Source organism: Amphibalanus amphitrite, unplaced genomic scaffold, assembly GCF_019059575.1.
Source record: "Amphibalanus amphitrite isolate SeventyFive unplaced genomic scaffold, NRLGWU_Aamphi_draft 000127F_arrow, whole genome shotgun sequence".
NCBI lineage: Eukaryota > Metazoa > Arthropoda > Thecostraca > Balanomorpha > Balanidae > Amphibalanus > Amphibalanus amphitrite.
The window spans coordinates 27,139-43,342 of NW_024881622.1; the positions used below are offsets into that span (position 1 = coordinate 27,139).

Sequence of the window (16,204 nt, forward strand, 5' to 3'; positions counted from 1 at the left end):
TACGACTGAAGCGTGGATGTAGGCTACAATTTAGTTGAAAAATGGCATTTTACGGTTCTGACCACCATGTGTTTTGAGGCGAGGAAATTGAAAATTGGCTAACGGCTGCGGCTGAGCCAGTTTCTCGAGGAGTCTGGACGGGATCGCTACCGCCCGGGCCGTGTGCCAGTAAACACACACAACGGTGCAGGCTGCAGGCCGCATGCCTCCGCCCCCTCAGTCCCGGCTCCAGGCCCGCCGCGCCACAGCCCAGCCCCCGCAGCAGGCGGAGTGGCGATCAGCAGCCAGGCGCCAGTATAACCGTGTCGACTGTCAGACGGACAGACCGGACAGGCGTGGCGGATGGCTCCAGCTGTGATCCGACCTCTCGCCGTCAATATGTGCAATACCCACCACCGCCCGGAGGACGGGGGGCGTCAGCTGGCGCGCGAGCCGACACTCAGCCCCTCTCCGCTGCTCTGCTCTCCCGGTCTGATCAGTTCGTCGAAGCCGACGACCGTCCGATCTGACCTCTCTGTCCGTCTCCCGTCCTCTGCAGCCCCCCCCCCCCCCACCGCGTCGGAGAGGACCGGGGGAGGCCGGCCGTTATTTGGCCTCGGGCCACGACTGGGAGCAGGGGGGGGGGGGAGGGGCAGGAACGCTGTCCGAGACGGAGACTGTCTCCGGAGGTTATGACCCGGCTGCTGACGTCACGCGGCCCAGCCACCAATCACGTATCGATTCTGGGGACAGTTGTGGCATTGGCCTGTGATTGTGGCTGGCGTCGCCGTCGCCTGCTCGGACAGACTTTTATTAGGAAAAACCGTGGCGGGGCCGTAAGTTAGATGGTTGTAAATACGCCGGTCTCGCTTATGGATGATTTATAATTTCATAACCTTTTTTGTACCAAAGGTGTTATCGAACATCGGAACATGTGGGATGGAAGCGAAAGCCCATTTCACCATCAAGTCTCGCTGTGTAGGAGTCGTGATAAAACTTATTATCATCATCGTTAGCGTGCATTTTATTGGCGGGTATTTTAGGAAAGTCTGCTGGCGGCTGCTTGCCTAAGGAGCCGGCGTCAGTCAACTGGAAACAAGGCACGGCCGAATCGCCACCCGGCCGGCCCTTTCTGCGCCGCGCGCGCGCGAGAAAGCGTGACGCCGCGCCGGCGCCGCTCGCCGGAGTGCGGTGTCGACACCGTGACTTGTGACAGGCCGGCGTGTCAGCCCGTGTCAAGGTGCCGCACTCAGCCGGCTGCTGTCCGAGCCTGTGTCACAGTCTGTGTCAGTCCAGGTGTCTGCTGTATCAGCCCAGATGTCTGTTCCCTATCTTTATGGTTACCATGCACCCTGATAGGTCGGTAATACGCCTGTCAACCTTGGGATATATCATGTCATTTTGTGTGTTATTATTACCACCCGTGACCTTCCGTGTTATCGCCCTATCATATCTGCCTGTGGCGACTCCTGATAGATCTGCCGAACACGCCAGGGTGTCTGATTCTATCAGACTTTATAGAAGCCAGGCGAGATCGAGCATGTCTCCTGGGCCGGTAAACCATTGTGACTTCTGTAGATTCCGCCGGGGCGCTGTGTGCCGTCTGGGGTGGGCCCGCCCGCGTGGGTCGGGCGCACCTGTCACTGGGTGGCACGCGCTCGGCAAGGTCACGCTATGCCGTCCTTCACCGGCGTGCTCGTGCCCTGTCGTGCTCGGTCGCCCGCTGCCACCGGGCCTCCTCCGTGACATATCTCCGCTCTGTTCTGTTGCAGGTTTATGGGCGTCTGTGTTCACGAGGGCCAGCTGCACGCGCTGACAGAGGTAAGAGCCGCCGGCGGGCAGCAGCTGCTGCCGGCTGCCGGCTGTGGAACGGTGACCACTGCCGGGGGCGACGGCCGGCTGCTGTGCGTTTCTTCAGGCGCTCATGTTCAGGGTGTTGACACACATACGGCGATAAGTGGCATGCTCGTTTGTGGCTGTCGTGTTTGATTTATAATTGTTTGTCGGTGAACTGGTTCTTACCCAGCCGGTAGAAATCCGGTGTTAATGATAGTGAATAAAGTCGTGAAATATGGACCGATTCCGGGCCGGGAGGCGCCCGGCCCTGCTCCACACGGTCATTCCAGCTGAGCCTGCGCTGTAATTATTCACATCGGCCCCGTTTTTTCCTCGTTCCTGTCGTCAGCAGAGGATCGTAAAGCCGTGCACTCCCCCGGCTCCGCGCCCGGACACGTGTAGATAACACGGCAGATAGGCGGCGCGGCGTCACCTGACGTATCACATGCCGGTCTGCTGAGCGCCGCTGACATCCGGCGCGGCTGATTGTGGGCCGCCCACGTGACATACGACGGGAAGGCGCAGGGACACGCTCGGTGGCTCCCTGTGACCGAGCCGTCCTCTGAACGCCCCGCAGAACAATGGGTGATCACTGCACGGAGCATGGGTGGAGCGTGCTGCGCCGAGCTGATACAGATCGGCCCGGATTTCGGCGCCTGCCGCCGGTGCCCTCATTGCAGCATGTTTCTTTTCTCCGTGTTTGTGTCGGGTGAACTGCTTAGAGACGAGCGTGCTTCGTGAGTTCTTGGGTTCGGAGGAAAGCAGGGTGAAGTATTTCAGTCACGTTCGCCGACTCGATGCAAGTCTGAAGACCGAGAAACGACAGGTGATTGTCGGCAAGAATGTGAGCTGGAAAGCTAAGCAGCAAGCCGAGTCCGCGCTCCAGCATTTTGATCCCTGATGATGTCGTCAGCAACCAAGGCCACACAACGGCGCCGCTTGATTTATGGATGAGCATCGAACGTGTTCTTATGAGACCCAGCGCTGGTTTGAAATCTCGGCTAGTGTTGTGGAAGCTGAAGTGATTTTCTGTTTTGCCTCGGACTTCCCTCGCTCCGACTCGCGTCATGTGGCGTCACGCTCGCGTCACTGCACGTCGCCGGTGCTCAATCTGCGCCGGTTTCGCCGCGGCGTGCCGTGCGTTCCGGCCGCCGGCTATTGTCCTCTCGTGACGTGTGCGCCGCACTCGCCGCGGCGCCACTTTCGCCGCACTCGTCCACCGGCAATGTCGCCGGGCCCGTCCGCTATTGTTCCTTCCGTTCCGACGCCCGAGTTCGGTTTTACCAGAGACCTTTCGCCGTCTTCCGCACATGTGTTGCCTTCTGTACAGTGCACACCTGTTGTCTTTGTTTCTTTTATACTGTTATCAAACATTATTAATCCACGTTTCGCAGTAGAACAATTGTTAATCATCGCTGTCCTCGTTTTCCACTGATGTTGGAATGATATAATTCGCAGGCGCGAAAACTACTGCCGATTACGTGTTCACACGACAACAATAGTTGCGAACTTTGCCTACTATACTACGTCGATGTCGTGGTTTTTCTATAGTTGCCATTGTCCGAGTCCATGTCGATTATAGTTTGTAAAGTAAGCGCTGATCCGGATCTGCGATGTGGTCATCACTCCCGTTCTGCCCGGATCTCCCCACAGCTATGTGTGCGTGAGTGTGAGTCAGCCGAGCGCCGCTCTGCGTCCGGCCGGGCTGGCCGCGCTCCGTCTTCCTGTCACCAATCAGTGGATTATTCAGCGGCGCTCTGACGCGTCACGCGATCGCTCGGGCGCGGACAGCCGCTCCCGTGGTGACCTGGGGCGGTCCTGGCCGGAAGGGACGGGTTAGAGGGGAGGTTAGGGTTGAGCTGTGGGAACCTCGGTAGGAGCAACGAACGGGAGGGGGACAGTGAATTCGTATAGGTGTGGAACTTCAATCGAGACAGGATGGAGAGAAGAGAATGTTTGGTGGTACCGCCCGGCCGCCCACGTCGTGCGCTGAACGCTATGGAAACCACATCGGAAGGCCGTTTCACATCCGGTCTCGGTAGCCAATGTCGGTTTATTGCCGGGGTCACCAGGCGGGGCCACCGCCGGGTCACGCTTCGGGTCACCTCTGGGTCAGCGCCTCGGGGAACCTGTCGTTACTGGGCGGGCGTGGCGCGTGAGTGAGAGTGCTATCAAAGGCTGGGCGGGGTTGAACCCGCGTTCGCTCCTCTGTGCTACAAACAGTGGGGAGGAATGCAGGGAGAGTTTTCTGTGTGCTACAGTTTAGAGGAACACAAGAATAGACTGAAGGTTGTAAAACGATCGACGAGAAGAGACCTCTTTTGGCGTTCGGCGCTGGGAAGCTGCCTGTTTTCCGGATAACGGCCGCGTTTCGTCTGTGTCCGTGGCGGAGTCGATTGGTGGCGGCGCGGCGAGCCGCTCCAGTTCCCAGCCGCGGGTCGGCGCTCTCCTGGGAGCTACCCCACGCCGGAACGATGTCCGCCAGGAGCGCGACCCACTCTCCGAGTCTGCCCGACTCTCCCGGGCCGCACGGAAATGAAGAATTCAATGAGACCGGCGGCGGCGCGGCTGGTTTATGACGTCTACCCGGCCGGAGTCGCGCCGCCGTGCCGTTTCGGCATGAGAGGTCGCAGATTGGCGGCGCGTCAGCCGGCGACATATGACGAGAGTTACCGCTGACGGCTCGGGTGCATGCTGCACAAGCGGCCCACTGGCGCTCAGTTGAATTACGAGCTATGCAGCAGATGGATCTAACTGCCTCAGTCATCTCGAGCAAGTTATGAACTAGATATGACGCGTCAGCCGGCCGCGCCCGCCACATTCTGCTGTGCTGCCGGCCGCCCACCGCGCGCGCGACAAAAAGCGAGCCGGCGGGGGACAACAGATGGACGGCGCGTCATCAGCCGAATGAAAGTGGGCCCGCTGCGGCTGCTGTGGCGAGCCGTGCCAGACCGGAGACGAACGCGGCGCGCCTGTTCCGCCGGAGGACGCCGCCAAGGCAGCCGCCGCGCCGTCTCTCCTGGACGCGCCAGCAGCGGTGCGGACTGGGTCGTACAAATAAATCACCATTACTGTCACTTGGCGTCTTGCGGCGGCCAGGAAATGGGAGGAAGTGTATGTATTCTGGGCATGTGCCGCAATCATGAACAGAGCATTGTCCTGGCCTTTCTGCCGCCTGATTGTGTGCGCCGAAATCACCGACCAGTTGGCGGCCGACCACCGGTACCGAGCAAGCGTCTGTGAAACCAAAGCAGCCCGGTGGAGATAGGCAGACACCATCTCATCGGAGCCTCCTGATCGGGGTGCGGGCATTCCCCCGCTCAGGTTACCCTCTCGGTGTTTCGTTTCATCCGAGCTGTCTGCACTTGTCAGACGTTGTGCTTACGGCGGGGCGGCGGGCCGGAGCTCTTTATGGGCAGTGGACCGGAGCCCCTGCGAGGGCGGCTGATGGGGGCGATCGGGCCACCGCTCCTTTTACTTTTCACTCGGCTCCCCTCGGCTGGCTGCGGGCACTTCTGCAGCGGAGCGTGCACGGCGGCCGGCACGGTCTCGCGAAAATCGTGGCCCGCTACGGACGGACGACGGACGGCCGCGCTGCCGGGCTGGGCTGGCGCAGCTTTCGCCGCCAGCTGCGACAGCGCAGCGCCCGCGGACAGACGGCCTGTGGAGTGTGGACGGAGGAACAGAAGGCCTGCGGACAGACGCCTGTGGGCAGACGGAGGGACAGACGACCTGTGGTGTGGGCAGAGGAGGGACAGACGCCTGTGGGCAGTTGGAGGGACAGAAGGCCTGTGGAGTGTGGACCAAGTGTGGACAGCGGCTGGATGCATGCCACCGGGCCGCGAGCTCACGGCAGACGGCTTTATGTCTGGAGGAGGATGTGGTCTTCTTGACCAAGACCGATGGCTAGGGATGTGTATACTTTTGACAGGGTCTCTGTATTGTAGATGTCTTCCTTCTCAGCAAATATGGGCCAGTTGTTATCCACATAAGGAACCTGCCTTTGAAGTGAGGGCCTTCCGTTTGGCTTGTGGACATAAAGCTCCATTCACGTTCGTGCTCTAAAGCGCACTCAGTCATGATTGATTCGATGCGGCTTTTCACTGCATGACAATCGATTCAAGCAAGTCAAGGCTACTCTTTTATCCACCGGACATACCGAACGGGAAATACCCAGCGAAACCAGCCTCAGCTACTCGAACCAAAACATTCTGCCGTTTCTTCATCACACTCTCTCCCTCGCACTCAAGTTGTCGTGCGTCTGGCCGCGCTGGAGGAGTTTCATTTCGTGAACCGTCGAGCCTGTGTCGCGCGCTGACAGGTGTGAGACCGCGGAGTTGGGAGCGGCTCCTCCATCCGGTGATGGCTAAGATACCGACACGTCGAGGCTTTCTGCAGCGCTATCGGCAGCTGCGGCATCGATTTCCATTGGGACTGGATGACGGCGGAGATTCGCACAGTGCGCGGTTGGATAGCTAGATGATCAGTCTGTCTTTCTGCAGATGACGACTGGTCTTATGGTCTTTCATTTCCGCTTAGATTGCTGGAGATCAGGGCTACTGTAAACCACTTGCGATTGATAGGCTATTTTTGAGCGTGTTTCATGTGACTCGGTGTGCGGTTTGTTTCTGTATATTGCGTTACTCTCCTTCCGTCTAGCGTGTCTATTGTCTTATGTGTGCCATTACGGCGACATTCTCGCCGACTAACCCGTTGTCGTATCTGCCTTTCCAGTACATTAACGGCGGCAGTCTGGAGCAGCTAGTGCAGTCGCCGGAGCCACTGACGTGGTGTGCGCGCACCCGACTGGGCCTGGACATGGCGCAGGCGCTCAGCTACCTTCACAGCCAGCAGGTCTTCCACCGAGACCTCACCAGCAAGGTGAGGAGTGGAGACCTTAACAGCAGGATGGGGGTTAGAGACCTCTCTGCCAAGTAAGGAATGGGTGCTTAGCAGGCGCCTTTATCAACAAGGGAAGGGCTTAGTAGGCGGCTTATCAGGAAGGTATGACCTGACATCCTGGTAGAACTTGACAAGGTGACAAATGTAGGTAGGATTCCAGCTACCGATTTGACAAGCGGCGCAAAACCTGACGTATCGCCCTGCCAACCGAGTACAGACATCCGAGAAAGATCACATCACCTGAACGGAAGGAGCCCTGACACCTCCCTGGCACGAGGAGCGTGGAACCTGACATGGCGACCTAGCGTTACCTGACTGTCGAGTCACCACCTCTGACCCTTACCCCGTCGTCGGCTGACATCTGTCGGAGCTCTCGGTCGTCGCGGCGACCTCACAAATACACAGGGCTGTGACGCAACCGGCGCCATCCCCGGCCCTCCCCACGGTTTCTGGTTTCTCCTCGGGGTTTACCGGCGATATCGAACGGTTCAGTGCACACGGTCCGTTATACATAGAACAGTTTGGAATTCATGACATGTCGCCAGCGCAGGTCAAACCTATTTCGTAATTTAGCGGCATTCGTTCAATGCCGACACCATTGGGCTGCTCAGTTCGGTCGCCCTCATGAAAGCAATGTAAAATAGACCCAATCAGCGACTGGTTCAAAATGTGAAAGTGAACGCACCCCTCGTTGAGAAATGGTGTCGTTTTTAATGGCGGACCACTTTGTCCCTCGCCCGTTAGGTGCCCTGGTGACGATAATGTAACGCCGGCCCGCTGTGTCGGCGCCGAGATGGTGCTATCTTCGGTGCTCTGTGACCGGTCGATGGGCCGATAAGGCGGCCTCGCCAATCGGGAAGGTCGAGATTAGTGGTGCCAGACTCGGGCAATATCGGCCCAGTTCCATCCCAACTGTGATATGAATGTTCGTTAGAAATCGTCCGAACTCCGAAGCCATCGGTTTGCCCCGTTTGCCGAAATTGTTCTAGAATAACTCTGCTTGACGATTTTTTGACGATTGATTACGCCGAAGGTATGAAATTGGCTAGGACGTGGTAACTTAATTCTAATTTTACATGGCATCATTCGACACATACTGCATCAAGACGGATATTTGTTCGACTTTGTTCCTGACGCTTATTAATTATTGCTTACGATCCCCGGTTCAAAACTAACATGAGCTGTGGGTAAACTACCTATAATAGGTACCCATAGTCGGGACGTCGAGCTGCCACAGAGGGAGCTCCGGACCCGTCTGTGACGTGTACGTCCCGTTACTTCCGCCGCGTGACGTCAGAGGTCGTCGCGTCACGTTACGTCTCCGGGAGTCACGTCGTGTGGTCCGCCGACCGCGACGCTCGGGGGCGGCGGGTTGGCGGAGCGCCCGGCTGGGTACGCCGTTGGCCGGGTGCTGAGTGTGAGCTGGCGTTGGCAGCGCCGCCGCCTCCTCCGCCTCCGCGCCGGTCTCAGAACTGGAGGAGCTCCCGGAGACCGGGCGGGGGGAGGGCGCTGGTCAGCGCTGAGGCTGAGCTGAGCTGCTGACGCGGAATGCTGACTGCGCTGAGGTGGTGTGAGGCCTGAGGAGGATTACGACGGCGGAGATTGCCCCGATCAATGGAAGATGGCGGGATAAGGGATGGAAGTAATATGGAGAGAGGCGTTAGCTTTCTCACCGACAGATGGGGAGATGATTGGAGAATGCTGATATGGGTTTCACCATTCTGCGTTAGCTGGTGTCCAGAATACGACAGCTGTGGAAGAGCAAGGATGAATAACTGCAAAACACATTCCAACGTCTTGGCTATCGTCCTTTCTGTGATATGCGTCCAGTCAACGTACCATGTCGCCGTCGTCATGAGGATAATGTCCTGGGTATCGCACTTCGCGTCCTAGCCTGCGCCACTATCTATCGGCCGGCCGCGTCAGTGCACGTGCGTGGGTGTTGCCCAATGCGGCGGACAATGAGAGCGGGCGCCGGTCGCTCACCTCGCTCTGACCGTGCCACTCGAAAGGAGGAGGCTCGCGTGCGGCGCCCATTGTGTCTGATGCGGCCAATGCGGCGCTGGGCGCGTGCCGTTATTGTCGCACTGCTCCGTGACGGAGACGAGCAGCGGCGCAGCCCGCGGTGAGGATGGCCTGGCGGATGGAGAGAGGAGACATAGACGGAGACTGGGGCGGGCTAGGTGCTATGAAGGGTGTGATGGATCGGTGAACGCCGACCGACAGCCGGCGAACGAAAATGGCGCCGACGGCTGGCGCCAAAATAGCTCTCGGGCCGCTCAAAATAGCCAGCGGTATACGGATTCCGCTGATGTTAAGTAAATTTTGACACAGCTGTTATTTACGATCTCGTTGATGGTTCTGAATTTAGGTCACAATTATTTTAGGCATGCCGCCTGCATATTCGCTCCGCCTGACCGGCCGGCTCGGCCAGTATCCGGTTCGGTCCTGTTCTAATCACGAGGTGCGGCCACTTCGGTCGGATTACACGGCTGTCCAGCCATAAACGTCGCCTCCGTACACCGACCGGCGCGCCCGGTCGGAACGGAGTGCGCTGGCGCCCGCAGTTAGCCTGGATGACCGGCATTAGCACTGATCCGGCGCCGCGCCCACCGCCCGCAGCGCTGGCCGCTTATCGTCCCATCAGCCGTCAGATACTGTCCCATCAGCCGTCCCGGACTGTCCCGTTGGCCATCTCGCTGTCCCATCAGTCCTCCCACATTGTCCCACCACATGTTAATCCAGAAGTTCCCACCCAGTAACGAACCATACAGTCCCACCGGCCGACCCACTATGTCTACCTGCCATCGTCACACGGTCCCAACAGTTGTGACTGGAAGACCGTGTTCACTCTATTCAGGACGTGCGCTGTTTACAGTCCGTGAAAAGTTGGTCATTCCCACCCACTCCTCCTTTTCATTTGTCCTGAGTGCTTCTAAGTCTTACCAGTGTGTACAACTACTTTCATGTTGGTCTTTGAATGGTTGGCTAATTGTTCTTCGGCCGTGACCGGGTACCCGTCTCGCCTTGTTTCAGAACGTGCTGGTACGGCGGAACGACGACCTGACGCTGACTGCCGTGGTGGGCGACTTTGGCTTGGCCGCGCGCATCCCCGACCCACGGTAAGGGAGCCCCGCCGTCCCACAGCACAGCATAGTTAGAGCATAATCTTAATCAGACCCGCCGCCAACAGGCGTGGTTTTGAATACGGACCGAGCCATATGTAAAGTGCCGGTAGTTCACCAGCTGTGAGCAGTTTTCTGAGCGAATTACATCCAGTTCTGGTTGTGAAATGAAAATAGGGCTGAGTATAGCGGCGGCCAATTTAATTAAAACACATATGTTGCGCTCCAAATGACTCCTATCGGCGGAGTTCACGATAATCTAGCTCCTCATAAATTGTACCGGCCATGACACCTAACATATCGGGCGCATTTCATCAGCGCATATCTCACCCGTCACGCAGCGTACCATCGAGCCGGCGAACCCGGAGCCGAGTTTGGTCCGCTCTCTTCGGGCCGCCCTCCTCCCTCCCTTAGAGTATAGAGTCAGTGAAACCAGCGCCGAGTTTTGTTCGTTCCCTGACCAGCCTGTCTCGGCCCCTGCTCTCCTCTCCCTCACAGCGCCCCGAGACTGGCTTCCTTTCTGTCCAGCCGTCCTCTCCCCCCACAGTTTATCGAACCGTCTGCCTGGTATCTATGTGGTACGAGTATGGCCCTCATTCTGACTACCCTCTACTCTTTCCGCAGCGTACCGAGCCGTCTGGGCACGGCATCTAATCTCACTCCCTTCTGACCACCCCACAGCGTACCGAGCCGTCTCAGCACGGTTGGCTCGTTCTGGTGGATGGCGCCCGAGTGTATCTCCAACCTGCCGTACGACCAGCGAGCGGACGTGTTCAGCTTCGGCGTCATCCTGCTGGAGATGGTGGGACGCGTCTCGGCCGACCCGGACGTCCTGCTGCGCACACCCTCGTTCGGGGTCGACTACGTGGCGTTCGCGTCTCTGTGTCCACCCGACTGCGACCTGGAGCTGCTGCTCGCCTTTACCTGCTGCCTGGTCAGTGGAGACACATGTACTCTGATGTCTGATGTGAACAGTTGTCTGTGTCTGCCTGGTCAGTGGAGGGGTATACGAGCTGTCTGTATCTGCCTGGTCAGTGGAGGGAGATGCAATGTGTCTGTGTCTGGCTAGTCACTGAAAGGTTATGTCCTGTCCAATCGGCGTGCCTCGCTGTGCCTGCAAGCATAATATTTATGCGCTGTCTGGTCAGCGGGAGAAATATGTGTGTATTCTTTCTGTCTCTGTATGTGCGCCTGCCAGCATATTCACCTGTTGTATGATCCGTAGAGGCTGGTGTGCTGTTTCGTATCTGGCGAGTCAGTGTAGGGCGATGTGCAGTATGCCAGTCTCTGTACGTTTGTCGATCGGCGTGCGAGCTGTCTGCTACGCCTGTCCGTCTGTCAACCTGTCTATGCTCATTGTGCAATCTATCTGCCTTTGTATGTTTGTTTGTATGTCGGTCTGTCTGTCCGCCCGCCTGTTTGTGTCTGTATCTCAGTGGATGACAATGTGAAGGATTTCATTATTTATTGGACGCCACAGCATCTGCACCTAATGCCCTTCGCTTCTATTTATATCCGATAAAGCTGGTGCCTAGCCTTGTCCTCATAAGCCTCAGTGAAGATAATACGGCGTGCCCTGAGCATGGCAATAATGTTCTTATGACAAATACCGCCCAGTGTCTCTATGGTGCCCACTTCAGATAAAAAAATACGGCGCAGTTTCTCTGCCTGAACACAAGGCCCACGCTCTCCCGTTCAAGTGACAGCTCGTGACCGTTGTAACTAGTCAACAGCCTTGCATCTCTCATCTCTCTTCGACAATGAAGTTTCAGATAGTCTGCTGCACTCAGCGAGTAGTTTATATCAGCCAGAGCACTATCTGGATGGCTGGATTAGTCGTCTCAGGCCCAGTGACTCACCCCTCTCGTCTCAGTGTGTTAGTCAGAGGGAGGGCTTGTTGTTGCCTTGCCAGGCGTCTTTCGGCGCCCGCTGGCGCCCCAGCCCGGCGCCCCAACCCGGCGCCCCAGCCCGGCGCCCAGCTCGGCGCCCCCGCCCGGCGCCCCGCCCGGCGCCCCCGCCTGGCGCCTCTGCCAGCGAGCGGCTCACACTGTTTGGTCTGTGAGGAAAATAAGCGGGAATCGCGGTGATAGGAAGGCGGATCGCGGCTGTGCAGCGGGTTGATGCTGGTCCAAGGCAAACAAGCCGGCCGGGGCGGCGGCCGGGGGCCCTCCGGGAAGTAGACGTCACTGGTGTGATAGGTACAGACCAACGCGCGATAGTCAGGCGCAGGCGGGGTGTCGGCTACACGGGGGGGGGGGTGACTGACCGATCAGCGGGGTGGGGTAGGCTCGTGTTACAGAGCAATGTGGGACGGTCCCCGGGTTTTATGACATGCATCATAGCGTCATGCTAAGTCACGCATAGATAGTGATCGTGACAAAATCAGTTATGATTGGGGGGTATTGGTAATGATTTCGTGATTGGTCAGTATTATGGCGATTTTACAGTCTTATTTATGGATCCAGCAAGAAAAGTGGTCCAGTTTCCTCATTGCACTTATGATTGTTATGGATCACGTTTATTGAATGGGTGTGCCAAGGAAGTCACGAAGGACAGCAATTAAATCCAATAATGGTTTTACTTGTAGATAACGAAGCATGTCTTTCGGTTCCTCGCCATGCCTCACCTACATTCCCTTTGTCCGTTCTGCGTGCCCCCACGATCGCCTCGTCTGGACCTGTCTCTGTACACCTGTGTAATTCCCTGACCCACTGTGACGCAGCTGTGCGGCGCGACCCCCTGTCCGTGTGGTGTGTCCGCCGTCTGCTGACTGTGTCTGCCCCTCTCTGTCCACAGCACGCCGCCAGCAGCCGGCCGTCCTTTGCCGAGCTGGTGCGGAGGCTGGAGGTGCTACTGGCGATACTGAGACCCCAGGCGGACGCAGCACGCCGGCCCATCCCCGCAGCCGCACCCACTACCCGTACGTTCTCAAATGGTTTCACACTGTCACCTATCGTAGAGAGGATTAGGCACTACGAGAGTTTGAGTTGGGATTTTCTGCAGTACTGTGTGCTGACATTGTTGGATCTCGGAGTCGGAGTAGTCGGTAAATGCTGAATGATCCTGCAGATCTCGGTGTCATGCTCCGCGAAGTGTTTGTTCGATGCTCAGAGCGCTCACTCACGGTTATCTAACGAGTGGGACGATACGTGAGACGACCCTGGGTCGTGTTTTTGCACTCTGATGATCACTGTGACACTCAGAAAACGCTGACCTATCGTTTCTTATACCTATCGCTCATCGATAAGCTCATTAAGGTGCTGGTTCTTTCTCCTTGTCTTTTTATGCGATTTTGAACGAGCATATCACGCATCACGGAACAACAAACGTTGGCCAATCCCGAATGGGTAGCGTTAATTTCTGGCCAGAATATTTACAATGATTTTCGGCATTACCTGACGGTGCAGTCTTCTTTGTTGTTGCTTTTGTAACCGCAGCTCGAAGAATATCAAGCCTCGTGTGCTATCGTGATCTTGAGCATTGAGCAACCCACTATTGCTTTATTACCCCTGAACCCACTAGCTCACCACGCCATAAGTGTCGTTTTGCACCACCCTCATGTGCCACGGGTCCATGAACCACTAGTTCCCCGTGTCCCCGCTGACGGCTGGTGGCGCTGCTGTCTCCGCAGACTGGCGCTGCTCGCGGGAGGACCGGCTGGCTCACCAGCTGCTGAGCGAGGCCTGCTCTCCGAGTGACAAGGCGCGCCTCCACCGGCGGCCGTGGCGGCGCCAGGAGACCCTGCGGCGCCGGCCGGCCACCGGTCCGCTGGCCGTCGCCCGGAAGATGGCGGCACGCGACCCCGCCTACCGGCCCGGCGACACCACCAGTCCGTTCGCCACGCTGCAGCGTTACCGGCAGAGCCGCCGCGCGCCGCCGCCCGTCTGCGCCGACATCTACAGCTCGTGTCTGGAGCTGGCGTGGCCCGGTGGCGCGGCGGCGGCCCCGGAGCCGGTCCTGGCGCCCCGCGTCGGCTGCCACAGCCTGCCGGCCAGTCCGGTGTGCGGCCGCCGGGCCGACTGCGACCGGCCGCCGCCCGCCCTCACCCTCACCGAGGCGCCGGCGCTGCGCCGACTGGCCTCCTGCGAGTCGGGCTTCTACAGCAGCGTCGGCGAGGGCGAGCGGGCGTCAGTGTCCGACCTGTCTCCGGCCTCGCTGCGGTCGGCCTGTAGCCACGACGACGCCTCGCTGGCCACGCTGGCCTCCTCCGTGTACACGGGCTCCTCGGACGACGTCAGCAGTCTGGGCTGCGACTCCGAGGGCCGCCCGGAGCGCTCCAGCGAGCGCTCCGCCACCGACTTCCGCCGCATCCTGGCCTACTTCGAGCGCAGCGGCGCCAGCGGCCGGACGCTGCGGCTGAGTTTGGGCTGCCGGCAGCGGACCGCCGATCGGCTGAGCCTGGAGCGGGCCGGCTGCGGCTGCAGCGTGCCGAGCGCGCCCTGGTGCCCGACCGGCTGGTGGCCGACTGCCGGCGCCTCTTCGACAGCAGCGCCGAGGACCCCGCGCCGGCCGCAGGACAGAGGGCCAGGCCGCTGCCGCGCGTCCCCGTCTCCGAGGGGATCGTGCGCGACAAGCGGACGGTTTTTGAGAAGAGCACGGGCGCGCCGCGGGCGCCCGTGTGAGCCGGCCGGGGCGAGGTGGTGTGGTACTGGTGACTCCCGTTTGGTCTGTGATGGTACGAGTGAGTACAAACGGCGCCGGGAAACCGTCAGTCCGGCGGTGTGTGCTCTGCAAGTTACCAATGGTGAGCTTTTTGGTCGCCCAAGACAGGAATGTGACTTAATTAATCGTATTGTAAGTTGTGCACGATAACCGAGCTTACTTATCGTGTGAGACTATTGTGGCCATGATAGACGTCCGTCCCTTGTTATTTATCTCCGGGTTTGGCGCTGTTCATCAGTGAGGTGTCAGTTCTTCCTGCCAGTGTCGTGCTGTTAGTGCTTGTAACCTTTGTCTGACCCACTATCAGCTAGTCTAATGTCGGCAGTAGCCTTGAGACCGGCCTCGATGGCCTCTGAAAGGCCGTCGTGGTGAAGGGGGCGACACCTATAGGAACGTTTGGCCGGCCACAGCGCCATCTGTTCCGAGTAGTGAGCCAGTTTCGCGTTGGCAAGGCTGTCTGTTCCGCGGTAATCGTTATTTGAACGGACAGAGTAAGTAGATGGGCTTTCATGTGACTTAGTGCTCAACGAACGCGGGGTTTGCGCCCCCCCCTTCAGGTGCCTCGATTGACGACCTATCGGAGCGGGTGTTCGGTCCGATCGCAGGTCCGGATAATATCAGTACTTATAAGTGCTCGGTCCCCATGCCAAAGCTGCGATTAATATTGTGTGAGAGTTGTGTGAGTGATGTCCTCGAGCATAAGAGATGCTTGTTTTGATCTTCCTGACAGAATGCGAGTATGTTAACCGATTGAGTCACCCAAGAGTGTAAACGTGGCTAATATGTAGTTACCATGTTGTGATAGAAGCAAATGAACTACATGAAATAGAATGGGATATTATTTTTGCGTGGTCAGTTGTTGATGACTCGATTTATAAAGACTGTGTTGATGGTGGTTTTGTGTTTACTTTGAAGATGCATCGTAAATACACGTGAAAACTTCGCTATGGTTTTAAGGGATTTTAAGGACGGCTCAGCTATAGGGATGCTGCCGCAGTTATTTAATTCGTTCTATTTCGATTGTATCTGACCGAATGCCACACATACCTGGCACTTGCCGAAGATACATGAACAAAGAAAACAAGCATTTTAAACAGATGACAACACAAAACTACAAAATTCATTAGTGACGCTAAATTGTTTGCTTACGGAAGTGCGGTAAAGACCGGGGTGATTGTGCGAAATGGTAGTTTGGTCGTTATCCTGTTTACGATGCTTGGCGCTAAGGCACCACACAAGCGTTCTGGAAAGGACGTTACATCATACTATGGACATGAGCCAAGGTTTACAACCTCAATGCGCTATATTAATTTCACTGACCCTCTATTCCTTTGCATTAAGTATACTTGGCCTATAGAATAGTAACCAACTGTGAGACTGGCAGACGAGCGGAAGGAACCAACAAAGTGTATAAGTTTCATTTATTTACCAACAGACCACAAGCGACATAAATATAATCTGATGAATAAACGTGCAAGTAGTTAATAAACACGGGCCTGTTGCTAACGAGCATGTCCTCAAATGATAACGCTAACAGTTCGAAATCCGGGCTTATTGTATACCGTTTCTCGGTTGTTACTGAATGCATCGTCAACACCTGTAAACATGAACACCATTCTCACTTTTTCTTCGGCAGTGAAGTTTCCACGCTTGAGGCCTGAGGGGCAGTGTGGACGTGGATATCGGGCCGAGGTCAGATC

The 16,204-nt window shown here is 57.4% G+C and overlaps 1 protein-coding gene across 1 annotated transcript; it reads left to right on the forward strand.

The window, feature by feature from the left end:
- Positions 1-1,655: 1,655 nt before the first annotated feature.
- LOC122381748 (dual specificity testis-specific protein kinase 1-like) lies at positions 1,656-14,464 on the forward strand. Its single transcript, XM_043366317.1, has 7 exons — positions 1,656-1,800; positions 6,550-6,696; positions 9,754-9,839; positions 10,524-10,776; positions 12,639-12,762; positions 13,474-14,284; positions 14,329-14,464. Exons 1-7 carry the CDS (start codon positions 1,756-1,758, stop codon positions 14,462-14,464), a joined length of 1,602 nt encoding a protein of 533 aa, XP_043222252.1. The 5' UTR covers positions 1,656-1,755.
- Positions 14,465-16,204: the final 1,740 nt, after the last annotated feature.